This window comes from Equus asinus, chromosome 2 (genome assembly GCF_041296235.1).
Source record: "Equus asinus isolate D_3611 breed Donkey chromosome 2, EquAss-T2T_v2, whole genome shotgun sequence".
NCBI lineage: Eukaryota > Metazoa > Chordata > Mammalia > Perissodactyla > Equidae > Equus > Equus asinus.
The window spans coordinates 8,395,438-8,421,655 of NC_091791.1; the positions used below are offsets into that span (position 1 = coordinate 8,395,438).

The 26,218-nt window shown below is 50.9% G+C and overlaps 2 protein-coding genes across 2 annotated transcripts in view; both read left to right on the plus strand.

The window, feature by feature from the left end:
* EEF1AKMT2 (EEF1A lysine methyltransferase 2) overlaps positions 1-7,276 on the plus strand; it is a 73,675-nt gene extending 66,399 nt beyond the window's left edge. Inside the window, exon 7 of the transcript XR_006514570.2 lies at positions 7,138-7,276. The gene's annotated coding sequence lies outside the window, so the exon portion shown is untranslated. The remainder of the gene's footprint in view (positions 1-7,137) is intronic.
* Positions 7,264-26,218, plus strand: part of FAM53B (family with sequence similarity 53 member B) — an 81,715-nt gene continuing 62,760 nt past the window's right edge. Inside the window, exons 1-2 of the mRNA XM_014857700.3 lie at positions 7,264-7,402; positions 16,200-16,254. Of these exons, the coding sequence (XP_014713186.1) occupies positions 7,325-7,402; positions 16,200-16,254 (133 nt within the window). The 5' untranslated portion in view covers positions 7,264-7,324. The remainder of the gene's footprint in view (positions 7,403-16,199; positions 16,255-26,218) is intronic.

The window sequence follows — 26,218 nt, forward strand, 5'->3', positions numbered from 1 at the left end:
TATTTTTCTCTGGAATCTGCCTGTATTGTGGAGTTTCCTTAAATCAGTACTGTTTGGTATTGCGCATGTCCTTGGAGTTAAAAGTCCTAACTAAAGAGATTTTGTCTCTGTTTTTCTGTCTGTGTACTAAAGGTGGTGAAAGGATAGCTGTCTTTTGTCACTTATCTTGCAGTAGGACCTGAAGACCTGGGAACCTAGGCTGAGGGAGTTAGTTTAAATGTTCCACTGCAGTCTGGGAAACGCACATTCCCGGACACGTCTTCTTATTGAAACTCCAGACTCTTTCTAATATCGGCTCGGTCTGGGAAAGTATGGGCTTTCGATAAAGTTCCTAGGCAGCTTTTAACTTTTATCCCTTAAACTCAGATGATTTAGTTATAAAAACAGCAAGCAAAAGGCATCCCCAGACAGATTAAATTTCCTTCTCTTGGCAGACAGGAACCTTGCCTGCCGACCACAGGATTCAGCTCCCCTCTCAACCTTTCTATTCGTTTGTCACAGGGTCTGGCAGAAGGCAGCATGACCCACTGAGAAATGTGCTTCCCCAAATGTTCATAAATTTGCTTCTAGATCCTGTCTACAGATAGCTTTTGTCACATCAACAACTAAAGTTATGAAGGTTTAAAAGTGCATGCGGCCTTCCTGAAGACCTTGTAGAATCGCTGTTTTCCTCCCATTTCCTTTGCTTAATAGGAGGGGGAAATGGAAGCTCTGAGGGGAATGTCTTGCTTGGGCCGTCAGGAAAATCTCTGTCAGTGCCAAGGTCATGGGTAGGCTTTTCTCTGAGTCCTGTGTTTAGGGCGGTGAGGTATTCTTCTGCTGTAAAACTAACTAGTGCAAGTAGTAAACACAGGGGAAAGATCCTGAAAGAAGGAAAATTATTATTAATTGTCTTGGTGATTTCCAGCCGAGTGGTCACTTTCTTTTTAAGAGATAGCCCTTCAAAATGCATTACCAAAGCATTTGGTAAACTCCTTTCATCGTCTTAAAAGCTGTATAAAATTTTAGAGTTTACATAACTTTTTTTCCATATATAAATGCATTTAGGATTTCCTATTTGCAGCTTTCCTATTTGCCAGAAGCCAAATGTCTCCGACCACAGTGATATCAGACAGCTGGGTTCAACGGCTGCAAACATGAAGGCTCATTGAAGACTGCAGAGCAAACGCAAGAGGGTTTCATGTGAGGAAGGACTTGTGTGAGAGAGCAGAGCTGTCCCCTGTCCCTGTGGTGTCAGAGAGCGAGTGGCCTGAGGAGGCAGACCTGGATTCAGATCTTGCCCTCATCCCTGCTAGCTGTAGGATCTTGGCCAAATACTTGATTTATTTTCTTGAAGCCTCAGTCTTCTCATCTGAGAAATGAGAATACTACTAACAGCAATGCCTGTTCACAGGAATGTGAGAGATTAAATGAGAGGAGCCCAGCCGCTGGTTGGTGCTCAGGGAGGAGGGAGGTGGAGGCAGAGAGGTACTGTAGTAGAATATCATAAGCAGAAGACTGACACTGACGCGATGTGTGAGCCTGTTGGGGCAGAGGAGTTTCTGGGGCTGGGGTGCCATGGTGCTGGATCTGGGGCCTCTTGTTGACTGTGGACAGTGTCACATGGTGCCCGCTGACCATCTCTATGTACCCTCTCACTCTAAGGCCTTTCTCTGGGCACAGTGCTGGGGGCTCAGGACTGTCCTTGGGCAGACACACCCTTGGGGTAAGGACTTAGGGGTGGGCAGGGCCCATTGTCACCACATTTGCACCCAGGGAACATGAGGGTGATCAGGGAAGTGGGGTCACGGGTCAGTGGAAAGTCTGACTTTGCCGTTTGCTCTTTCAGTGGAAATCCTGGGGAAGATGAATCACTGAGTAGAGGCTCCTGGAGTTGGAGCCAGAGAGCGCATGTCCCCCTGAATAGGCTGGGCACCTGCCGAGGGGAGACCTTCACAAGCCCCGTCCTGCAAACAGCAGACACCCCAGATGCGTGTGGAGGCGGGGCAGGAGGCCCTCTGTGTACCGTGAGCACTGTGCAGGGAGTCTCAGTGAAGAGGTGGGAGGTAAATGATGGGACAGGGAAGTGACAATATGAGATTTAAAGACAGGTCAAGGAGACTGCAGAAGACGTGCTGCGATGAAGTTGACGGAAGTGCTGGCCACAGTGGCTACTTGTGCAAAGGAGAATGAGCACCGACTTCTGGGGCCACCTCTGTACTGTGCTCTTTCATACACATTTTCTTATCTAAGTCTTCCAGCAGCCCACAGAGCAAAGGTATCACTTGCATTTTAAAGATGAAGAAACTGAAGTCAAATGACTACCTCCAGGTGAAAGCCAGGGCTGCCTAATCCCACAGCAAGTGTCCTCGCCCCACCTTGTGTGTGGTCTCCTTGGTATAGCAACTGCAGCCACGTGGGCTGCTTTTTTTTACAGTTTTTGTATTTACATATGGTACAATTCACTCTTTTGGTGTTTAGTTCTATGAGTTTTGACAAATGCATAGATTGAGCTTTTTAAATTTAAATTTTAGGTGTTGAGATCTTTATAAACTCACATGTAGAGGTAGGAAATGATAGAAATCCTGTGTCCCCTTTACTGTGGTACTGTAGTGGCATATCATAAGCAGAAGACTAACACTGACGCAGTCAAGATACAGAGCATTTCCATCACCGCAGGGATCCCTTCTGTTGCCTTTTTGTAACCACACCCACCTCCCTCTTTCTCCCAGACCCCCGTCCTAAACCCTATCTCAAACCCCTGGCCAACGCGAATCTGTTCTTCATTTCTATAATTTTATCATTTAAAGAATGTTATGTAATGGAATCATGCAATAATTAAACTTTGGGGGTTGGTTTTTTCACTCAGTGTAATTGTCTGGAGATTCATCCAAGTTGTAGGTATCAATAGTTTGTTCCTTTTCAATGCTGTGTAGTATTCCATAGTGTGACTGTAGTATGGTTTGTTTGACCATTCACCCACTGAAGGATATCTGGGTGTTTCCTAGTTTTGACTATTATGAATAAAGCTGTTATGAAATTGATATGCCGGTTTTTGTGTGAACATAAGTTTGCATTTTTGGGGGATGAAGGTCAAGGAGTACAATTGCTGGGTCGTATGGTAGTTGCTTGAGTGGGCTTTTGAAGTCTGCGTTTAGGATGGAGAGGCAGGTGAGGGGTGGGGGCCATGCTGCAGGTGGGCTCTGGTGGGGAGCATATGCCTGGGAGCTGGTCTCTGTGGGGTCAAATATTAGCTCACCCTGTGTACCCTGGGCTGGTTGCTTTATCTGTAAAATGGGGATGGGGGATCCTGTTGTGTAGCTAATATGGATAAAGCATCTGATGCTTGGCGGCTGCTCAGTAGGTAGAAGCTGTTTTTAATATGGGCTGAGAAAAAACCTAGCAGGCCAGAGCAGGGTCTCTGCCCCAGAGGTGGCCTCAGGAGCCCATCACCTTGCCACCGTGGGCTCTGGGGCACCTCCTTTTTACCTTGGGAAGAGCTGTGCACCCAGTTGTCCCTTCACAGGCTGAACCCCCAGCTGAGAAGCCCCTGCCCTGTTCTCAGACTGAGCTCTAAGTCTCTGGATGGGTACTGGCATTCCCCAGTGAACTTGGCCAGGCCCATGCCACGGATCAAAGGAATCCCAGGGAATTCCAGATTGTGCCAGGCCCTGCTGGTCTGGATTCACCTCACAAGGTCTGAGAATGTGCCCGCATCATTTCAGATGTTACTACGATTTAGCCTAATTCCAGAAATGTGTATCAAGCTCTTACTGTAATTGGGGGACTATGTTAGGTGTGCAAAGGGTTCAGAAAAAGTCACTCTGAACAGATCATAGGCACCAACTCCAGTCTGTTGGGGAGACCCTGTGGCCGCATGACAAAGTCTGTATTCAGTCTGGCATTCAGAGCCCTCGGTCTGGTTTGAATGTGTCTTTCCAGCCCCTTGTCCTGCTGCCCCCTCCCCGTGTACCCTGTACACCAGCCACCCGTGTGCTCACCGTCCCCACATCATGTATGCGGCAGCTCCCTGTGCTTTGCTCCCACTCTTCCCTCTGCCCCCCTGCCTCTTTGCCTCCTGTTGAAATTTGCCTGTTTTCTTTTTAACCAAAAAAGTACCAAATGCGCTGGACGAAATACTCAAACAGCATGTGAGGCTGTACAATCAGGGTGCCTCCTCCTGCTCCAGAACCACAGTCCCTGGCTCGAGGCAGCAGTGGTGATGGGACTGTGCTGCCCTCCTAATCTTGCTGTTGTCCCTGTGCAGTGTGTCTTGCAGAACAGTTCACATCTGTACCAGTAGAGTGGCCTCGTTAAAATGGTGGTGCAGCAACATGGTATTCCTTTACATAGCGATGCTGACTTGTGTAACCAGCTCCCTGTTGATGGCACTAGGTTGTCCCCACTCCTGGGCTCTTACAGGCAGCGCTGGGGGATTGGCCTCTGTTGCAAAGTGGTCTGTTTATGACTCAGCTCCGGTGCCCCCTCCTGTCTGCCCTCGGTAGATGTAGCACCTGCATTCACAGTGCTATCTTTCCATGACCCGACCTACCTTCTCCTTTCAGCGCCTGCCCTGTTTGCTGACCACTCAGTTCCCAGCTTATGGTGCTACGGTATTCACCCCGCTGCTGCCTCTGTGAGCCCTATTCTCTTGAGGGGCTGCGGTGAGGATGGAGCTTCGAGAGACTGAATGCCTGCACCACTGCCTCAGTCCGGCTTCATTTTTGCTGTGTATTGGCTGCATCCTGATGGGCTAATATGTTTCCATGGCAATAGATTTCCACAGCATTGTCTTTACTGGCCACCTACTGTTTCACCAGAGGGATCGGCTGTAATATAGCCAGTCCCCTCTTGATGGAATTTAGGTTTAAAAAATGTGATGGGATTTCCCTTTTAAAAAATTTGAGAGGACAGATGCTTGGGTGTCCATTGCTGAGGAATGATCAGGGCCTACAGGCTGCCCCATGAAACTAGTAACAGTAGCTGCTGTTTATTGAGCACTTCCTCAAATGAACCAGAGCTTCCTGCCGAACAAAGGGCTTGAACTCAGTTTTCATATGATACACTAATCTTCAGAGGCAGGCCCTGTTGTCCCTATTTTTTTTTTTTAAAGATTTTATTTTTTTCCTTTTTCTCCCCAAAGCCCCCCAGTACGTAGTTGTATATTCTTTGTTGTGGGTCCTTCGAGTTGTGGCGTGTGGGACGCCACCTCAGCGTGGTTTGATGAGCAGTTCCATGTCCACGCCCAGGATTCGAACCAACGAAACACTGGGCCGCCTGCAGCGGAGCGCGCGAACTTAACCACTCGGCCACAGGGCCAGCCTCTGTTGTCCCTATTTTGTGGGGAGGGAAACTGAGGCTCAGAGAGTAGGTAACTTGGCAAAGATCACTTGTACAATACATTTCAAGAGCTGGGATTCCAACCTATGTGTGTTTGACTCAGGACCTGGGCTTGTGTCCACCAAACCCTCCTGCCTCTTTAGGGAAGAAGGAATAGGGGGGTGGGCGGGTCACCCCCCAGGCCTTGGGCCAGTGGCTGGCTGCCCCAGAACTGGATTGAGGTTGCACCCAGAAAGAAGACGGCTGCCATCAAGCCTCGCTTCTGCCACTGAGGTGGCACAAAGGGTCCCTTTGAAGGGAGAGTCCACCAGCACCCCTCCGGGCGCTCTCCTGCCTGGCACAGGCTCTGGCCCTACTTCCGCTCCCAAGCCAAGCGTCCAGGGGGCTGGCGGGCATTTATGGCTCGGCTATCTGGCCAGAACTCGGAGGAGTGGTCTGAAATTCTTTCCTTGAGCAGATCACACTTGGTGGGAACGTGTCACTTCTAGATTGATGTGGTCTAGAAACTGCGCATCGGGTCTCCCAGTGTGACCAGGAGCCTCAGCCTCCACTGGGCCTCGCTGCCCCAACAGTCAGTCCTTTGAGAACGTATTGATCCTCCTCCCCTTCCCTGCTTTTGCACTTTGGATGAACCTTGTTTTCGAAGAACAGTAGAAGGTAATTTTCCTGTGCTTGCCAGCTGGCCCATAATTGAGCAATTTCAGTAACACCCACTGTAAAGTCTAATCGAAGTAAACAGGAAAATATGATTTACAATCTGGACGGCAAGTAAATACCAGGGTGCAATTAATTTTTACACAGAGCAGCAGATTCTAAAACATTTTCCTGCACCAAGCAGTTTGTTTTTCGTTACAGATCAGGAGCTGCCTTTTTATTTATTTATTACTATTACCATCATTATTTTTTACTTTTTGATGGTGATCTTCAGGTTGCTTGTATCCATGTGACTTCTGTTGAAGGTGTAACCACAGAGGGGTGGGGTGGGGAATTAGGATCAGAGAAATTACTTTGTAAGGTGTGATTTTTCAAACTCGAACTGAAAGCTGTACTCTTTCAGCATTTGCTTGGTGGGAGATGATGGTGGACCAGGGAGGAGGTGCTGATGGGCTGTGCAGAATGGTGATATGAGGTGGGTCCTTTCACTGCTGGAGCTCAGAGTGGTGCGGGCAGCCCCTCCACAGGCTGGGGCTAGGTTTGACTCATTCTGGGGAAAGGAACAAAGCTACCGAGGCCCCCCGTGTTGTAAATGTGTCATTGTGGAAGCATGGTGCTTCCGAGGATGGGAAATAGGACTCTCCTGATTCTTCCAGTAGCTTCTTTTCATAACTGGGTGGAGAGCAGTAGCTGTCCTGCTGACTGTGGGTCCCCTGCTGCCAGTTGGCTGCCTGAGGGCTGACCCCTTCAGTTTTGACTGTGAGGTTGGTTCACCTCTGGCCCTCAGCCTGCTTAGGCATACACTGAAGCTGTCTGCAAAGCCATCTCAGTGTAAGATGTTACACGACTTGAGCACCCTTTGGAGCCAGCAGATTGTGAGCAACTCAGACTCTGAGATATGTCTTAAATGTGCCATGTGTCTGAACTGAGATTCATTGTTATACTCACCAGGGCGTTGGCTTTGATGTCCCAGGGCCAGCAGGGTGGGTGGGGACTCTGAGAAGGTGATTCTGTTCTTCATGGCCCTCTTAGAATGCATCTCCTTCAGCAGGCAGGTGGTTCCATTCTCGACCAGGGTCCCGGCATGGAGGGGAGCGGGCAGCTCTCTCAGGGTGCTGGTCTTTCTCAGTCCTGAATCTCTTTGCCTTTCCTTTGTCTTTCCAGGGAATTGACCACACTTGGCCATTTCCTGAAAGAGCCCCACCCTGAGGGTGAGTGGCCGATGGGGAGCTGTTTCTGCTGGTGTCTGTCACCTTGGAGGTGCTCAGGACGTCGCCGCTGCCCAAGGCTGTCCAACTGAAGATGGCTCGTGCCCACCCTGGAATGGAGCCCAGCGCCTGAGGTCCTTACCATGGTGATGATCCTAAGTAAAAGCCTCGACAAACAGGGAGCTGACTCCATAGCATGCAGGACCTTCAACCCTGAGCTGGTAAGGACCCACTGGGCCTCATTTCTCTGATGGCCCTTTTTGAGGCCTGATGTTCAAGTGGGGCTGTGGACTGAACATGTAGGCTTAGCACGCTGAGTCCAGAGTACCCCAGAGCAGAGCTCTGTGAGACATTGCAGGCAGGCCAGTGGGGCAAGGTAACCAAAGCCTGGCTAAGTATTTGCAAGAAGGAAGTAGCCAGCCCAGATTGGAGTCCTCTGGTGAGTGAGGAGGGAAGGCCAGCACCCTGGTAAATAATACCAAGCATGGTTCTGCTGCCTCTGCCAGGCTGAGGCCAACATTCTTTCTGGTCTCCACCCGGTAAGGGGAGGTGGTTTCTAGAAGGGGGGTGGTGCCCCGAGTGGGGGCCAAGATAAGGCCGTACCTCCAAAGGGTGGTGCAGAGCGAGAGCTGTTGCCTCAGGAATGTCAAGAGTGGGAGACGATGGAGAAAGAAGGCGTGGCCTGGCGGCCAAGGTGGTGGGCCATGGTGACAGCTGCCCTCCGGCTGCCCTCTGCCAGAGTTGGCCTCTGACAAAGTGACCTGATGGGCTGGGCCAGAGAGGCAGACAACACGGCCTTTTCAGACTGAGAACAAAACAGCCTCCTAACCCTCCTTCCAGCTCTAATTCCTCAGAAGTGAGTGGGGCTGCTCTCCTGTGGAGGGAGCAGGAAGAAGTCTTACTCAGGCATAAACACGCTTGTGGAGTTTTGCAGATGGGTAAGTCCCCAGGACTGTCTGCAGCGTCTATGGTCAGCGGGGGGCCCACTGTCCAGGGTCACTTTGCCCAGCACCCTTCATGACGCCCTTCACAGCCCCTTATGAGAACCTACACTAGCACCTCCGTGGGCTTCTCTCCTCGACTTCACACCAACAACCAAGCCGAGCACAGGCAGGCGGGTCTCTGGCCCTCGCAGGAGTGTCTGAAAGCACCGAGACCTGTGTCTACTCCATAGGCCTTCACAGAGTACCTTGGGTGTGTCAGGCACTGGGCTGGAGGAATTCCACAAAGAAAGATGCGTCAGGTCTCTGCCCATCACTGCTTCCTTTCCAATTTGCATTTAATATCTAATGTAATTAGATTCCCTCTCACTGTCCCCACTGCTGCCACTCTGGTCCTACCTGCTGTCCTCTTGCGCCTGGATCTTGTGGTAACTGGTCCCCAGTGTCTGGCGCTTTTAGCCTGTTCTCCACCCAGCAGCCAGAGGGAATACAAGTCAGATCTGTCCTCCTTCTGCTCAGAACCTTCCACTGGTTTTCCGTCTCAAGCGGAGCATAATGCTAAAGCTCTTACTAGGATGTACAGGGCCCCACAGACTCTGTTCCCCAAGACCACTCTGCTCTCTCTCTGCTACTCTCCTCCATTCAATCTCTTTAAGCCACACTGGGCTCATTGCTCAAACATGGCAAGCATGAGCTTGCCTCAGGGCCTTTGCACTTCTTTCGTGGCCTGGGACTCTCCCTTGTAGTAGGAGTCTCTCTCTCCCTTCCTTCTCTGATGACTTGGCCTAAACTGTGATTCCAGCCTGCCCCTACTATCCCCCAACACTTCGTCCCTTCCCCTATCTGCCCTTTCCTCTTAGGCACTTAGGCTTTTAGAACATTTTGATCTTGTTTGTTGAGTGATTCCTGCGCTAGCATGTGAGCTTCATGAAGGTGAGGAATTTTGTCTTTTGCTTGTTGCTGAATACCCAGTGCCTGATACCGGGGCCTAGTACATGGCAGGTGCTCAGTGAACATCGTAGAGTGAATGAGCGTGGGTTCCAGGAACCCAGTGCTTCTCAGCTTGTCATTGTTTTAGTCCCTCTCTGACTGCCGCTCAGGTTCACAGCTGAGGTTGCCCTGTTTTCTGTGGTTGGTGGCTGTTTTCCTGGTGAAATCTGAACACATCTCCAGTAGCTCTGCCCAGAAAGGAACGTCCTCCAGAGTGAGGGCCTTCTGAGGTCCCTAGGGAGGACCCCTGCCCAGGCCCAGCTGTGCTGTTGGGACAGCCCCGCTGAGCTTGGTCTTGTCTCAGGTGGCCTGGCTGGGCTTGGCCGTGAAGCTGGATCCAGGGCACATGGGCCCAAGGTCAGCTGAGACACTCTTTGAAGAGACATGGCCTGAGGCCCTGCCAGGAGGAGCATGGCCTCCTGGCCGTAGCCAGGAAGGAAAACTTGTCTTCTCAGAAAAGGAAAGGAAGGGAAGTCAAGGGAAGCAAATGGGTCGTCGAAAGGGGCTCTGCTGTGCTCACTCCTGCAGCTTTACAGATGAGGTCCCTTTCTTCCCAGACCCCCCCCCCCCCCCGCTTCCTGGGAAGTCATAGGCTTTTCATTGTCGCCCAGCCCCTGGCACAGTGCTCGGCCATCCTCCTTTTCCATCCACTTCACTCCCAGATGGCAGGGCAGCCGTGGGGAGTGGCTCCCTGTGGAGAGCGGGCTCTCTTGTCTGTCTGTTGGCGCATCACACCTTGTAGGCCGTGTACCTGGCCTGGCCTAGTTCTGCTTGCACAGCGCAAGTGGAAGCACAGTGTGGGCAAGCGGGCAGGCAGGCTTGGGTGGGGAAGCGTGTTCTATGTGCTGTTTGCAGAGGTCCTGTCACCCCTCCCTCTCCTGGAGCCCCCCCACCCGCTGAGGGGCAGGGGTGTATCTGTCTCTATCCTGTTATACAGACAGGAAACTGTGGCTCAGAGAGCGCAGGGGACGGGGGCCCAAGGTCGCACAGCTGGCAAGCAGGGTGCCAGGGTGCAGGCTTCAAGTCCAGGCCCTTGTCTACTCCGTGCAAGGCCTTCACGCACACCCCAGCCTGGCTTCTCAGGACTCTTCTGGGCCCTGGGGAGAGGCACAGGCTGTAAACAACCAAAGAAAGACCCAAAATAATCTCAGTCTAGTGGTGACATCCACAAGACAGAATGTAAGATAAACCCATGTTAGAATTTGCTCTGAACAGCCAGTGAGCTTGAGAGGAAGTTGAGGGGGGTTTTGCTTCAGCTTCCTAAACTGGTAACATCATCCTCATGTAAATACCATCAAGATAACAACAGGAAAGATGGAAAAGCATTTCTCTTTTGTTTTCTAATCAGACTAAGAAGATAACAGAAGTGGGGGTTTAAGATTAAAAAAGAAAACCTGAATCACCACAGGCCACTTTGGAATTATGAGAGCAGGCCCCAGAGCATAGCAGTGGGGAGAGAAAGTCTAAAGCTGCAGGTGAAAGTCACCGGGCACCACCTGGGGCGACTTGGAAATGCTATGTGGAAAAGCCCAGAGCTCCCTCCCCTGGGACCTGTCCGGGGCCCCTCCCTGTCCTCTTAGGGGCATGTGCAATGGTCTCTTGTTCTCTTTTTCCTGAAAACTAAATACTGGTGACAATAACTGCCTCTACTCCTGAGAGAGATATAGGAAAACAGAAAAAGGGACTGGCATGCGCTCCCCTGCATAGGGCCCACCTGGCCTGGGAGAGATGGCCGAGGGCCCACTGCGCCCCCAGCCCTGGCTCGGCTTGCACAATGAGCAGCGATGACGGCACTCAGTTCCCCTTTTCCCCACTCCGCCAGGGTGCTTTCCTCTGCCGAGTGGGCTCTTCCTTCTAGAGTTCTAACATTAGTTGCTGCTGCTGGAAGGCAGCCCAGACGTTTGACCTTGGGAGCAGCTTTCCCCCAGCTCCTTCCGCACGCCCACGCTCAGGCCCAGGGCCTGTTCTCTCACACCAGAGTGACCATCTTCCCTGGCCAGGCCTCCCCAGCAAGCCTCCTAACCTGCTCTCAAGTCTGGTGACCAAAGAGGGCTGTGGGCGCACTGCTCCAGGGTGGAGGGCAGCATGTGCCTCCAGGCCTCCTCACTTTCCCCAGACTCAAGTTTTTCCCACAACAGCTGGCACTGGTTTTGGGAGCAGGTACTTCCTTCTGCGCTTGTCAGATTAGGATGCCAAGGTTAGGTTATTTATCCAGTCGGAAGAGTTAGTGGCCATGTCAGGCCTTGCACCCAGCTGCCTGGGCACCGAGGGTCTTCACAAACAAACTGGTGCCTTGGCTAACCCTGAAGCCTGGGGAGCGAGGGCTGCGCACCATATCTCCATCAGCGTCTTTGAGAGCCTCCACCCAAGGGCACTGCTCCCTTCTCAGCTTCTCTTCTTCCTCTCTGACTAGCTCTCCCTTCTGCTTCCACTGCCGCAGTCTCACCGTGTTCTGTTTTGGAGGCTGGGTGCTCCGCCTGTTCCCCTCAAGTGCGTGAGTGTGAGCTTGTCTGCGTTGCATTGTGCTCCCTGTAACGCTGTGTCAAGAGAAGGAAAAAGTGACGTGACTGCTTTAGTCAATAATCTACAGAAGAAAGTTATGAAGAAGCACGATTATAGCCAGAGAGGAGCTCTGCCATTTTCTGTCTGAGCTCGTTCCTCATTAAATAAAGACCTGAATTGTGTCTTTATTAAAGTCAGGGCTTCTTTCCTTAGGCCCCTGAAGCCTCCAATTTGATTTCCAGCTTTTGCCTTTCTTAGGGAAGATCTGATTCCAAAACCTTTCTCGTGATCTTAGGAATCTCACAGAGACCAGGCTCTGCCTGGGGCTAGGCTTGGGAACAGAGGCCTCACAGTGGGAGAAATACCAAGGGGAACTGTGTTCATTGTCCTGTTTCACTGCAAACACCAGGCAGGGCCTGGGTGCTCACTTCTGTGTGTATGCTGAGTGTCTTGTGAAACCTTAGAGGGTGAGAGTTTCCCCCAGGGCCTGTCCGGCCTGACCACACAGTGATTGGCTCATCCTTCCTGCAGTGGGTGTGGAGGGTTCGAAGGGTTAGGAAGGCTGGCTGCAAAATGGCACAAACCAGTGGGAATTTTATCATTTACCAAGTATAATGGGAATAAAACTGGAGCCCAGTGGGAACCTCAGTGTTGGACCCAGGGAAACCTGCCAGTAGTCAGATACCCTGGGAAGCCATTGGGTATATGATGTTCTGCCTGCCCACTGCCAGCCCAGCCTCATAGATGAGGCTCAGAAAGCAAGATGAGGACCCTGATCCCATCTTGAAGTCTGGTCAAGCACGAAATTGGCCAGGGTTCCTCAGTTGTAAGCAACAGAGACCATCTCTGGGTAACTTATACCAAGAGAAAATTCACTGGAGTGACCCAAGAGTGCTATAGGCCTGGAGGAGAGTTGGTGAATGAGGCCCCAGAAAGGGCAGGACAGAGCAGCTAGGAGGATTTTGGAAGCAGGTACTCACGGCAGGCTCAGGATGTCCCTGCTGGGTGACCAGTCCCAGCACCCCCTTGGTCCAGGAGTCAGAGCCCTGGACTGAGGATTGTCTGGTCAGCCACATCTGCATCCTGGGCCCACCCCGTGCCAGGGGAGATCAAGGCATCGTCCCATCAAGACATTCTCCAGTGAAGGAGGTGGGGGGAGGAGTCCCAATGCAAAATTGGAATGCTGTTAGAGAAGAAAGGGGACTGCACCGTGGGGCCATGCATTTTTACATGCTCAACAAGGGGAGCAGGAGTGGGGCTCACCTGGAACAGGGGACGTAGAGAAGGTGTTCCTTCAAGTTGTAAAATCTCAGTGTGAGCAATCGCCAGTCCATCCATGCTCTTGGGTGTGGAGTCAGAGGTCGGCATAGGGGTTGACCCCAACTCTGGCTGGCTGGTGCTCTCTCCCCTTCCCCACTGAGTTTAGATTTGGCATGAGCCCAGCAATTTTGGGAGGCACTAGGTTCTGCCCCGTGAAAATCTGTTTCCATTGGCCCTGTGTCCGCTGGGTTTGTGGCAGCAGGAGTGAGACAGGCTTGGGCTGACAGGTGTCCATAGCAGTTGGTCAACAGATAGTTATGTGGCACCTGCTCTGTGCTAGGAATATTGTGGACAAGATGGCAGCTTCAAGAAGCTTGGTTCTTGGAAGGAGCAGAGAATAAGCAGAGAAACAAACAAACTGGTGCCATTGCTAAACATGTGCAGAAAGGTGCTGGTGGGGAAGGTGCCTTTCCAGCCAAGATGGTCAGGGAACGCCACCAAGGTGGCCATATGACAGGAATGAGATGCAGAGCCCATCAGGTAAAGACCTCACTGCAAGGGCCTGAGGTGACAGCGAGCTGGGTTGGTCCCCACTGAGCTTTGTGAGTGAGGATGGAATGGACAGAGGCAAGGTTGAGGATGCCAGGGCTTGGCTCATGTGGGCCTGGTGGGCTGTGGGGAGAGGGGGTGGCCTGGATTTTATTCTGGTTGCCATGGGAAGTTGTTGGAGGGTTGTAAGCAGAGGAAAGACTTGGGCTGGAACTCTGCTGGGTTCTGGGTAGAGAATGGAGAACAGGCCCAGGGCACAGGTGGGGACCAGTTAGAAGACTCATTTGGTCTTTCTGGTGGAGGGTGGTGGTGGCTCGGGTAGGGCAGCAGAGGAGTGAGAAGTGCTCACATCCCAAGTGTGTGTTCTCCAACCTGGGAAATGGGTGTGCAGCAAATGCAGGTAAATCCATGCTGAGCGAACAAATGAATCAATGAGTGAATGAGGGCCTGCAGAGCCCCTGTGCGCTGGCCCAGTGGCTTCCCTCTGTGGGTGCAGACCCCAGCACCTCTGACTCCCACTCGTGTCCACATTCCCTGGGAGGGCCCCGAGGTGCCCCTCTGTCTGGAACACGCCAGCTTAGGGGAAGGAAAAGACCTGTGAGTGGGGCTCCACTGACCATCAGCCAGTTGAGTCACTGGTTTGCTTCCTGCTATTTCTCTAAACGCCAAGTCTTCCTCAGTGGTATGTGCGCGCCACCGCAGCAAACAAGCCGCCCCAGTGTTCTTGCTCTCTTCTGCTTTCCCTGGCCCCATCCTGGTTTGGGTGTGTGTGGGCTCTCAGCCTGGGTAGCTTTGCACCCCCCAGCACAGGGGTGGGGGCTGTGGTTCCCCAGTGGGTACTCCTGTAGGGTTGGAGCTGTCTCCCTCAGCAGCCAGGGCGCGTGCCATTGGCTGCACCCAACTTCTCTCTCTCTCTGCACCCTTCCCCTAGGAGCCGGGCTGCACTCTCTGGAGGCAGGGCTCATGAGTGTTTGTCACCCACTCTCCCTTCAGTGATTTTGGTGTGGGCTTTCAGTGCGCATCCTGCTGCCTTCACTGTCAGCTGGGAAGGAGGCAGATGCAGCTGTCTTTAACTCTTTCCTGGTATTTCCCCGGATGGCTATAGACTGGATGGTTAGGTCACTGTGGAATCCAGAAGGGTGACCTGCCCTGAAAATATAAGAACTGTTTTAAACTGAGGAGAGGGGACTGGAGAAGGACTGCCCTGCCCCCCTTTGCCCTTTGTGAGCTCCTTCTGGTCCTTCGACCCCAACTCCTTCCCCCAGGAAGCCAGCCCTTACCTCCAGCACTGCAGCACCCACGGCCTGGGTCATCTCCCCTCCGATCCCACTCTCTCTCTGTTGTCATGGTTTGTCTGTGTGACTGTGTCCTCCATGAAATGGGAACTTCTGAGGGCCAAGGTGGGTGTCTTTCACCTCTGTGTCCCAGGCTGGTCAGGACAGACCCTTAATAACCTGAGTGGATGAACACATTGCTGACTGGGGGCAAAGGTCCCCAAATTGTGCAGCTGGGGACAGGGGTCGGGGAGATGGTGCCAGGCACTTGCCACTCTCTTATCTGGGTGGGCCAGGTGTTGCTAGTCAGCCCCACCCTTGTCCTTCCAGGCCTTAAAGAACCAGGGCCTGGGTTCCCATCCACTTCTTGGACTAGAAGCCTTGCGTGTCCCTGTCATCTGGGCATCCTCTCAGAAGTTGGAGCCCTCTATGACTGCTGACTCCTCTGGGGCTGAGAGCTTTCACCATCGCATGATCAACCCCTAGCACAGCCTGCACGTAAATACTTACGGTACATACTTGTGGAATGAATGGATGAATGAATGAGTGAGTCTTTGGAATACTTGAGGCAGACCCTTCTTCCTAGAGCCCTGAAGGGCACAGTCTTCTCCTCACCAGAGCTCGGAACAGGCTTCTTGACCTGGGCCTCAGCTAGTGCAAGGAACCCTGGAGTGTTCCACGCTCAGGTTACCGTGTAGCCCTGGAGCAAGTGCCTAGACCTGGGGTTCTTCTAGGCCTCACTCGCCTATTTTTCACCCCATGGCCGTAGTGTTCAGCTGAGGCTTAGGTGTGGGTTTGAGGGAAGATGTAGAATGTTTACAGTGGAAAGGGAAACCAGTGTGGAAATAATGGTGCCAAGGAGTTCAAACGCCATAGCTGTACGTTGAGACCAAATATAATGTCTGAGTTTCTGTTTCAGTTCAGAGAGGATGCCTCAGGGGGCCGCATAGCCACAAAGCAGCCTGTAGAGCAAAGGGCCACCCTCTTGGGCTTTACTTGATGCTTCTATGTAGAGAAGGAAGAGCCGTTCTCCTTGTATCTTGAAGTGAGGGATTCGGGGATGGCAGACGGGCCTCTCCTCTTCACTCAGGGTCCTTCCTGTCACCGCGAGGTCCCCTCCTCTACCAGCCTGGGCTGTTGGAGGCCTGTTTACAGCCCAACTCAGTGAGCTGTTTACATCACACCTCCTCCTGTGCTCTCTTCGACATCACTCACATGGAAAAATCCCCCGATGTCAGAAGTCATGGGGCTTTCTGGTGTGTTTTTAAAGCCCATTAACTTGATGGACTCCATAACTCACTGGAGACTTCGGACGAAGAGTCCAGGCCTAATTATGGGCAGATGTTGTCTCTTTTAATACTTTTTTCTCCTTTCCCTAGTCTGACGTCGGCAAAAGGCAGTCACCCTTTTAATTGTGACTTTAGCAAGGGATCAGTACAGGGTCATGTGCAGACGTGCTTCTTATGATTTGAAGAGTGAATAGCTTTTCTGGTTGTTTTCAGCACACGCCAAAGAAGATGAGTCAAGGACCGACACTTTTCTCTTGTGGAATTATGGGTGAGTAACCAAGGCGGCCCTGAACGGTCCTCCTCTAGTCCTTTCTCCAGGGCCTGAGTCCTCCAGGTGAGATGCTGGAAGCACTTTCTGGACACAGGTTCACAAAGAGCAGCCATGGGGACTCTTTTCTGTGTGTTTTAACTGTTTCAGTCCCAGCAGTGCTGGAGTGGTGCAGGGGGCTGCTGGGGCTGCTGAATGGATCGGCACTGGTGTGTGGTTTACAAATGTCATTTCCAATGATAACATTGAGAGCTTCTTTCTGATTATTAAAGTAATCATGTTCATCATTTTAATTCAGAAAACGCACCATAGTGTAAAGTATAAAACAAAGTCTCTCATATCCCTAGTAGTCAATGATAACTACTGATAATATTTTGGTATATTTTTATGTTCTCTGCGTTTTTTTTTTTTTTTTTTTTTGGTGAGAAAGATTGGCCCTGGGCTAACAGCTGTGGCCAATCTTCCTCTTTTGTGTATGTGGGGTGCCACCACAGCGTGGCTTAATGAGCGGTGTGTAGGTCTGTGCCCGGGATCCAAACCCATGAACCCCGAGTCTGTTGAAGTGGAGCAGGCAAACTTACCCACTGTGCCACCAGGCCGGCCCCTGTTCTCTGCATTTTTACACAGCCAAGTCCGTGATGAATGTGTGATTATATAGAATTATATATAAAAAATATTTGTTTTGCTTTTTTCACTTAGTGGTAGTAACCATCATTTTGCCACAGCAGTAAGACAGCCCATTCCATGCCGTTTAATGAGTCTATAGTACTGCGTTGTGGGATGTATCAAAGTGTATTTAACAGCTTAACTGTTTCTTGGTTGTTGGGTAAAAGGGCTGTTTTGTTTGCTGTTGTGATTAACAGTGACTAAGTGTCTGAGTCTTTGTCTGCCTTTTGGATTATTCCTTAGGATAGTTCCCGGGAGTGGGATAGAAAGGCCAGAGGGCAGGAACATTTTTAAGGCTCTTGCTTCATATTGCTGACATCTTTGCAGAAAGGTTGCGTCTGTCCCCTGCTGCCATGCAAGTATGGATTACTGTTTTTTATAAGAGGGCCGAAAAGATGACTGTATTGATTATATTGATTTCTCTATGCTTCAGATGATGGGGCACAGTTTCTCCTTTCGCCCTCTCTCCATGACTTCTGCCCACTTTGGGGACACCTTGCCAGATGAGTTTCTGTAATGTCTGTGTTGAGGCGGAAACCAGGCTTCCATGATGGGTAACCACTGCGGGCTTTCAGATCTCCACTTGATCTTCGCAGGACTGTCTGAAGTCTTCCTTGCCTTTTTTCTCAGCTCTTCCTCTCTGTGCACACTGTTTTCTTTTTCTTCTTCAGACTTAGTTCCCGTAGATGGGATGATGAGGAAAGAGGGGATGCTGGGTATGTCACAGTGAGAATGTGCTGGGCCACGCTTCTTACATGCACAGTCTGCTTGACTCTGCAGCCCACAGGGGGCAGGCGGGGGCGCTCCATTCATACATGGGGAAACTAAGGCCTAATGAGGTGACCCCTCCCCCAAAGTCCCTGGGTAGGCAGAGTTGGACCCAGGTCAGGGGAGAAGGAAGATTGTTTTCTTCTCAATCACAAACCACAGCTCTATGGGAGAGCCCCAGGCGGTCCTCTTGATGCTGCCACCCAGAGGAAATGGAAACAGGGAGATCACCTGGCCTTGGTTTACCCGTGTGACACACTTCTGAGGCCTGTCCCCACATGGGGCTTGATTGAACCCCTCGCTGGTGGTTAACGGCTCTCAACAAACCCTTAGCAAGCCAGCCACGTGGCTCAGAAGGCTGCCTCATTGCCTGCTCCCTAGGCCAGACTCAAGCCTAGCTATGGTTGAGCTGCCTTCCTTTGTCGTGCCCAGGAAGGGGAGAGGCTTCCAGGCATGGCCAGTCCCTCTACCCAGCCTGGACTTGAGCTTCAGGCCAGACTAGCGCCCTGGCCTGTGGAGATGTTAGTCTTTATTTCACAGCCATCCACATGTTAGGCTTCCTTGCCCTTTACACTGAGTACATCATAATAAGGTGGAACTCTTGTGGGTTAGCAATGGGTGCTGTGGGACTCTGAACTACTTAACTTTTCTAAGCCTCAGTTTCCTCATCTGTAAAATGGCTATTTTGATAGCGCTTGCCTTGTAGGTTTGCTGTGGGGACTGTGTGAGATGATGTTTGTGAGAAGACTGGCACAGAGTGAGCTCTCCATAAGTAGTAGGTGAAAAAGAGGTCTGAGACCTAAATTGAGAATCCTGCTCCCTGCAGAAGGCCTCTGCGCCCAAGCAAAGGGACCACCATGGTTTCCTTGGAGAGGAGTATAAGTAGGGGGAAGATCCTCAGGCCCAGGGACCAGGGCAGAGGCCCAGGGACAGAGGCACGGGGGGGAGGGTCTCCTTTTAGCTTGTCCAACAGAATTCGTCTGAGCCTGGCGAGCCCAGCTTTCTGCCCTGCGTTCTGCCAAGGAGGCCTGCTTTCCATGGGGGAGGCCTCTCCCCGGCCCAGTGTTTCCAGGAGGGGCTGTGCTGATGCTTCTCCAGGCTCTTGTTTGCATAGTGGCTCTCGGGAAGTGCTCCGTCACTCACGGGCCCTATCTCGCTCCTGCTCTGCAGGCCAGCGCCAGGGCGCTGCCAGGAAATAGAGGAGCAGCCAGCGCAGCCGTGCTCATGGTGGTCTGTGGATCCCCTCATCCTTCCCCTTGGCTGCTCTCTCCCCGACGTGCCCATCTTTCTGTTCTTAGCCTCTCCTTGATTCAGAAAGACCCTGGTCCATCTGACAGTGTGCAGTACCAAGGCTTTTGTTCACCACAGTTCAGTTCAGTAGCTTGTTCTAGTAGGTATTTATTGAGTACCTACTGTGAGTCAGGCACTTGGCTCAGGGATGGAGTGAATCAGGCCCTGCCCACAAGGGGGTTTCTGTCTAGTGGAGGAGAAAAATCGAGGAGAAGTGAATTCCCCATGGGCTAGGCCAACTTCCACGATACTTACCTACAGCAGGCCCTTAGAACTATGGGCAGATCAGCCCATCTTCCTGAGTCTCGATTTCTTCATCTTGGAAAATTGTTTGTGGGACTTAAAGAGACAGCTGCACGCAGGAGGTGCTGGCTCAGTCCCTCCCACCTCCGTCCCTTTCCTGCACTTGCGGAGGCCTTCCCAAGCCTGTGTGCTGGTGGAAGCTCAAATGGCTGCTCCTACCTATTTAATCTGTGAACGGGCGTGAGGTGGGGGGGTGGGAGGGGGCATCCCAAGCAGCAAGATTTCATCTTAGCTGTGCCTACTTTTCAGTAGCAGGGAAGAGAATACCCCGTGGGTCCAACTGGACTTTCAAGAGGGTTTTGGGCCCTTCCAGGGGTGGACAATGATGCTCAGCAAAGCTAAAATGTCATATTATAATCACCAAACTCCCTTGCCTGTCTGCTGGAGGTAAAGGACTCCTGTCTGGCTGAGGTCAGTGGAATTCTCCTGTGAGAGCTGGGGACAGCTTGGCCCTGTGACTCTGGCATTTCCCTCCTAAGTGCCCATGCAAGGGTCCTAGCTGGAAGCCAGTACAAGTTGGAGTTTCCTAAGTGTTCCTAAGAAAATCCAGGCAAACGCATCAGGGTGGGGAGTGGGTGCCTGTTTGCCTCCTCTTAAAAAGCTACTCTTTCAAGTAGCTTAGTCTCCTCTGCACCCACTTAGATAAAATGCCTTACTAATATCATCAAGTGCTCACAACAGTGTTTTTTAAAGTAATATACGCTCCATTATTGTGAGCTGTATTACAGGCCCCTCCCCAACTTTGTCATCCCTCCCCATCCAAGTTTGAGAACTTGATACAAAGAAGTGGTTTTCTGCTTTTCCAGATTGGGGGAGAGAACAAAGCTGGCATGATGTGTGGATGGGAGAAGCAGGGCAGGGTGGAGCCACACTGCTGCCCGGCCTGCTCTGTGCCCCTTAGCAGGGTGCCAGCCCAGCCCTGTCGCTGCAGGGCTACTTCTAGCAGAGACGATGTTTTGCCTCTTGGTTTCCTTTCTCACCTCCCAGACCATCCCCAGCACACCTTCTGTGCTGAACTGGAATTTCCTCTGCAAACAGCTTCTCTGGGGAAGAGCCATGTGCGTGACCGGTTATTGTGTTCTTGACACAGGAAACCTTGGTCAGGTGGCTGCTTCATTTGTGTGGCCCGCCCACTGCTCAGCAGGCCCAGCAGGCCTGCTGTTCCTGGCCATGATTTCTAGTGGATGCAGAAAGGGGCTTGGCTGTGCTTAAGGGAATCATTCTGTGCTGGGAGAGGCAGGGCTGCATGTGAATCCTTAGCACATGGCTACTTCGAGTGCTCTGTCATTTGCCATGGGAGATGCTTCTTCATGCTGACCCAAGGTCACACGTGTGCTAGTTTAATCTTTTTTGGTGAAATAGGGCAAGTGGGATGAGAGCAAGCTCCATTCACCACCACCCGTGGCTAATTGCACCCATTAAATGAGTTCTGTATTGCAGGGACAATGCACTCTACACATTCCATTTTCCTCACCACTCAGGCGAGGAGAAGACCTGGAAATCAAATAATATGTGAGAAAGCACATGCAATATCAATTATTTCAAAAAGGCCACGAGGAAAGGTCTTGTAAATACCAGTCAATGGACAGAGAATAAAACAATTCATATGCTAAAAAAAACCTAGATGGAAACCCATAATTACTTTAGGAGTTATGGTAATAAATTATTTATTAATGTAAATTATTTCACAGGCAAAGAACATAGAAGAAACTTGAGCAGAAGGATCATACATTATGTATAAAAAGGAATTGTAAAAATATTATAGCAGCCCTGCTTGTCCCCCTCTGGTTCAGGTTTGTCAGCATTTTAATTATAAGCCCTTCCTTTCTCTGTTTAATTACTTGGCTGTTAAAGTCTGCTCGGTACATAAAAGAGTTGTTCCCGGTGGCGCTGTGTTCATTTCTACAGGATAAACCAGTTGGCTGTGTTGAACCGTGCAGGACAAAAAGATTCCACTTGGAGATTTGGTAGTTTTTGGTCTTTTGCACTACTGTTTGTCGCTGAAAGTGGGATGTGATTGCCCCACGAATGAAGAAGCTGGCATTTGGAGGTGAAGCATGTTAGGTTTCTTACAACAAACAAACACATGACTGAAACAAAATGAACAAGAGCAATACCAAAACCAGAGCCTTTCAGGTCTGATTCTGGCCTCTGCCGCGTTGTCCCTCTCTCAGAGAGCGCCATTTTGAATATGATCATCAGACCAGGGCCTTCTGTGAGAAACTGCTTATTAACCAAAATAGGCTAAAGTGAGACTCGTTTTCATTTTAAAAAGTACATCTATATGCAAGTGTACATATGTATGATTTTAAAAAATTTACTTTTAATTTTTAATTTTTATTTATTGTGGTTATATGTGTGATTTTCAATCTCTAAAACACTTTAAGGTTTGTTCATACAGAGTGCTTTAAAGTTTTCCTTGCGCCATGTATTAGTTTCAGACAGTGTTTCTGGAATAAAGTACAGAATGGAGGTAGGTGCAAAGTGTAGTTGGCACATGAAAGCTGTTTACGGTGACAAGTGAAAAGGGAGCCTCTGGGCTGTCTTCTCACCCAGGCTGGCCTGACCTGGGGTGGGGAGGGGGCCACGTGGTGCCAGGGGACAGGGAATGGCAACTGCCAGACTGACTTTGGGTGCCACTTGCCATGGTGCATTGCCAGGTTGCCTTCCACGTGGAAAGATGGTCAAGATGGTAAAGTTAGGAGGCAGCCTGGCCCAACTGCAAGAGCATGGCCTTGGGATTGCAGACTCTGTCCTTTGCTAGCTGTCTGTTCACAGGTGAGATGTAACGCTGTTCTGAAGCTCAGTTTCCCCACCCGTGAGACGGGCAGTGCTGTGACCCCGTGAGATGAGTAATGTGCTTGGGATATACACTCATGCTCTTTCCCAGCGTCAGCAAGGATCCCGATGGGGTGTTAGTTAATTAACAGTTAATATGCATTTATTGACAGTTTCCTGACTAGCTCTCCCAGCTGCCAGTTTTCTCGTCTGTATAATGGTGCCAGTTTTACTCTGAGCATCAGTTTAGAGCTGAATCACAAGCAGCTGTCCATTTCCCATGCTCTGTGTATACCCACAACCAGGATAGGAATCCAAAGGAGATGGATAAAACTAACCTTTCTGTCCCTTCAGAGTTTTTGTTGCCACTGCAGCTACTATCTTTCCCCTGCACATTTCTAAATGCCCCTGGAGGTCGGGGAGTGGAGCAGGAGGTCTGGGTCAGAGCTGAAAGGGCTGTCACAGGGCCCCAGTTCACCTTGACTCATACAGATGGGGAGACTGAAGCCCACACTCCCAATGCTCAGTCTGGGATGTTTCTTATGCCTCTTCGCTGTTTGGGTCCTGCTGGGCCTCTTTTTTTTTTTTTTTTTTTCCCTGCTGGGCCTCTTTTTGTAAGAGCAAAGACTTCCCAGAAGCAGTGACAGCTGCCATGGGCCAACCCCACCCAGCTGGTGAGGGTAGGGCCCTGGTAACCACTCGGAGCCAATGATCCTCTCGGGCTTCTTCCAGGGCCCCTTGGGCCAGCCTTCCTGCTTCCCTCGATGGGGTTGGTGGAGTGTTATCTCCAGCCATCCCAATCCCTTGTCCTTGTGCCTTGGCCGAGGAGCTTGGCATCCTGTGTCACTGTCCCTGAACCCAAGATGCAGCTGACATTTTATAATTCATGACAGGTGAGAGGGCACAACCAGAGGCTGAGGCCTAGGCAGGCAAAGCCCGAGAAACTTTTCTTCCTGACATGGCTCTGAATTGAGTCTCCATTCTTGTGACACAGTGAAAGGGGTGCTCCAGTGGGCCAGGGGCTCTAGAGGACATTTAAAAATAAAATAGACCATGGTGCTCATTGCTCCATGTGTTGTTCCCTCGGTGCTCTTCTCGTAAGATTGGTGTAGTAAAACTGCCTTCAGAAAGACTCCTCGAGTTTCTCATGGAAGGGTTGGTGAGCTTCGACCCCCAAATCAAGCACAAAGTCCTTGCAGCCCTGAGGCCAAGTTAGCACAACCCAACCCACGGGGCGGGGGAGAGACTCATCGTCAGCACAAGTAGACAGGTGTGAAATCCAGGAATGAGTCAGCCGGTCTCCATCTGGCTGGAGGCCCGCTACCCGGGCCTGGGAGGCTGCAAGAATCTTGTAGCTTGGGTCTGTGCTTCAGGTGCTTAGCCTTTTCTAGAAACCACATTCTGCTGTGGTTATGTCACCATAAGGCAACCTCTAAAACATAGCCTAGAGCTATCCAGGGCTAACTCTCGTCTATCTTTTGAACATAAGAAGGCTCATAGTCCCCTAAGAATCTGGGCTCCTGGGAATTTCCCTTCAAGTTTAAGGGCAGAAATGGAGACAAGAACATTTGAGGTCAAGTGCTATTTGTGTTCCTCTGAGTGTTTTCTTTCTTTGAGCCTTAGATCTGTACACCTAGCAGCCTTCTGGCCTCCCTCGTCAAGGGATTGCAAGACGGAAGCCTTGTGAGTGCGGCTGGGGGCTCTGGGTTCTTGTCCCCATGTGTGTGAGGATTGGCTCTCCTGTGCGTCCCAGGGTTGTATAGTCTTCCCAGAAGCCAAGCTCAGTCATCGAGCCTCAGCTTTGGAAGACACCTTGGAGGTCACCGAGTCAGTCTTTCTGTGAGAGAACTGGATGGATTGTGTGATTTGTGTGTTTGTGTGGTTTGCCCTCCCATCTGCAGGCAGAGCCGTGTGTGTGTTTACAGTACACACACACATCACACACAATCCCATGTATAATCTCAAACTTGTGAAGATAGGCTCAGCAGGGAAATGGGGAGACTTCAGATGCTCCTGAAGGGTAAAGTAATGGGGCGGCATAGAACTTAAATGGCCAGTGCCAGTGCTCTCAGGCTGTGCACCATTGTGCTGGGCCCATGTCTGCCAGAGGCTTGGTGTCGGAGACTTCCCTGAGAAGCTTTAGGCCACAGCATGTCTCAGGGAGAAGGTGGGAGGCCTCACCTCTTCCCCTTCACATGAGTTGTTGGCTTCTCAGGCCTCTTGCAGTGACTCTCCATCCAGAACATGCTGTGCAACTCGGGGGCCCCACCCCCTCCTGTGGAAAAGGGACCTCTAGATACTTGAAGGGTAAAGTTATCCTCCATAGTTCTTCTTTGTGTTATTGGCCCAAAACAAACATCAAAACACCAACTTTCAATTATGTTCTGAACCTAAATTTGTAGAGACCAGAATCGTCAAACCTCCACAACGTTTCCTGGGTGTAGCTGGATTGTCTTGACTGGGCTACCGCTCTGACAGAGGTGTTGGAGAAGCCAGGCCCCTTTGTAGCCTGTAGTCTAGAGCAGTGATTCTCAACAACTTTGCATTAAAATAACCTGAGGAGCTTATTAAAATGCAGATTCCTAGCCCTAGAGATTCCATTTATCAAGTCAGGGACTGGGCCTAGGAATCTGCATTTTAGCACCCAAAAGGATGCTCTGAAACCACACTTTGAGAAACCTGGCCTAGAACACACAGGTTCCCATTCCAGCCAGGTCCCACAGAGATAGATACCCAGTTGCAGAAGCACTGAGCCTCAACTATACAAGCATTCTCCAGTGTTCTCATCATAGTCATGACGGCTGCCGTCATTGAGAGCCTGCTTTGTGTCCTCGCAGGCCCTATCCCAAGCAACTATTTAGTTCTCATAAGAGCTCTGTGAGGTAGTTACTGTTTCCTCATCTATCATTTGTAGATGAGGAAACTGAGGCTCTGAGAGATTAGCTTGCAGAGCTGAAGTTCGAACCCAGGTCCACATGCTTCCCACCACGCCAAGTGACCCCTGCTCAGTGCACTCCCCACGTCCATGGCCATTGTCACTTCTGAAAGAGTTATAGTTGTTTGTGCAGAAGTGATATTGAATGGAGGGGCGGGGGCGTCCGGTATCCTCTCCTCGGAGCCCTACCGAGGCCCTTTGTGCAACGTGACGTCGGGGCTGAAAGCTCAGGGCGGTTTGCCATTAAAAATTAGCTTCTATTCCTGTTTCTTTTGTCTGGTGACCTGACCCAACAAATCGCTTTCTGTTCTCTGAGCAAAGGGGGAAAATACAAGGGCTAAACATAGCCTCGATTGTTTTTACTTTTCTTATATTGTACTTCTTGAAGCGATAAAGATAGAAACAATTAAAATATTATCTGCCCCACAGACAGAACAAGTGGCCACCTGGCTGGTGTTGACACACAACGGCAGCACTCAACATTGGGCAGTGCTTTGCGTTTTTGAATTATCTTCGACATTATTCCATCGGCCAGTCTCCCTGCTGCTTCACACACAACCATCCATGGCCCCAGTGGCGTGGGGAGATCAAGGCAGAGCCCAGGTTGGATCTGCCTGCCCAAGAAAGAGTCAGCTATGCCCGGGACGAAGACAAGCAAGACCAAGGGAACACCTGTGGCCTACTCTGCAGCTTTTATCTGCACATTATCCACTCCTTCCTCCACCCACCAGCAGCTGCTGAGGTCTGCTGTGTGCCAGGCTCCGTGGTCAGCATTGGGGAGCCATGCTGGGACTGTGCTTGAGAGCTTGTGTTCAGCAGAAGTAGCAGACATGTGAACAGATGATTGAGGTTCAGTTAACATATGAGCCGTATGAGTGAAGGTCTAGGCAAGGAGTGGTGGGTAGCCAGGGCCGAGACAGGGAAGGCGTATCTACAGGGGAGTGATGTGTGAGTTGGCTTTGAAATGATGAGTAAGAGACTCTTGGTGGAAGGATAAAGGCAGGAGAAGAAGATTCCAGGCCTTTGCGAAGCTGTGAAGGCTGATGTTTGGGGGAAGCTGCAAATCCACAGCAGTCCTCAAATTTAACCAGTGAACTGAACTGAGAACTCTCTTTTAATCCTCCCTACAACAAAGACATCTTATATGTTAAGGTCATAGAGGCTCTTTAAAACAGAGTGGAGTAGTTCCTGCAGGTAAGCAGGAACACGTTAGAAGTAGCCATC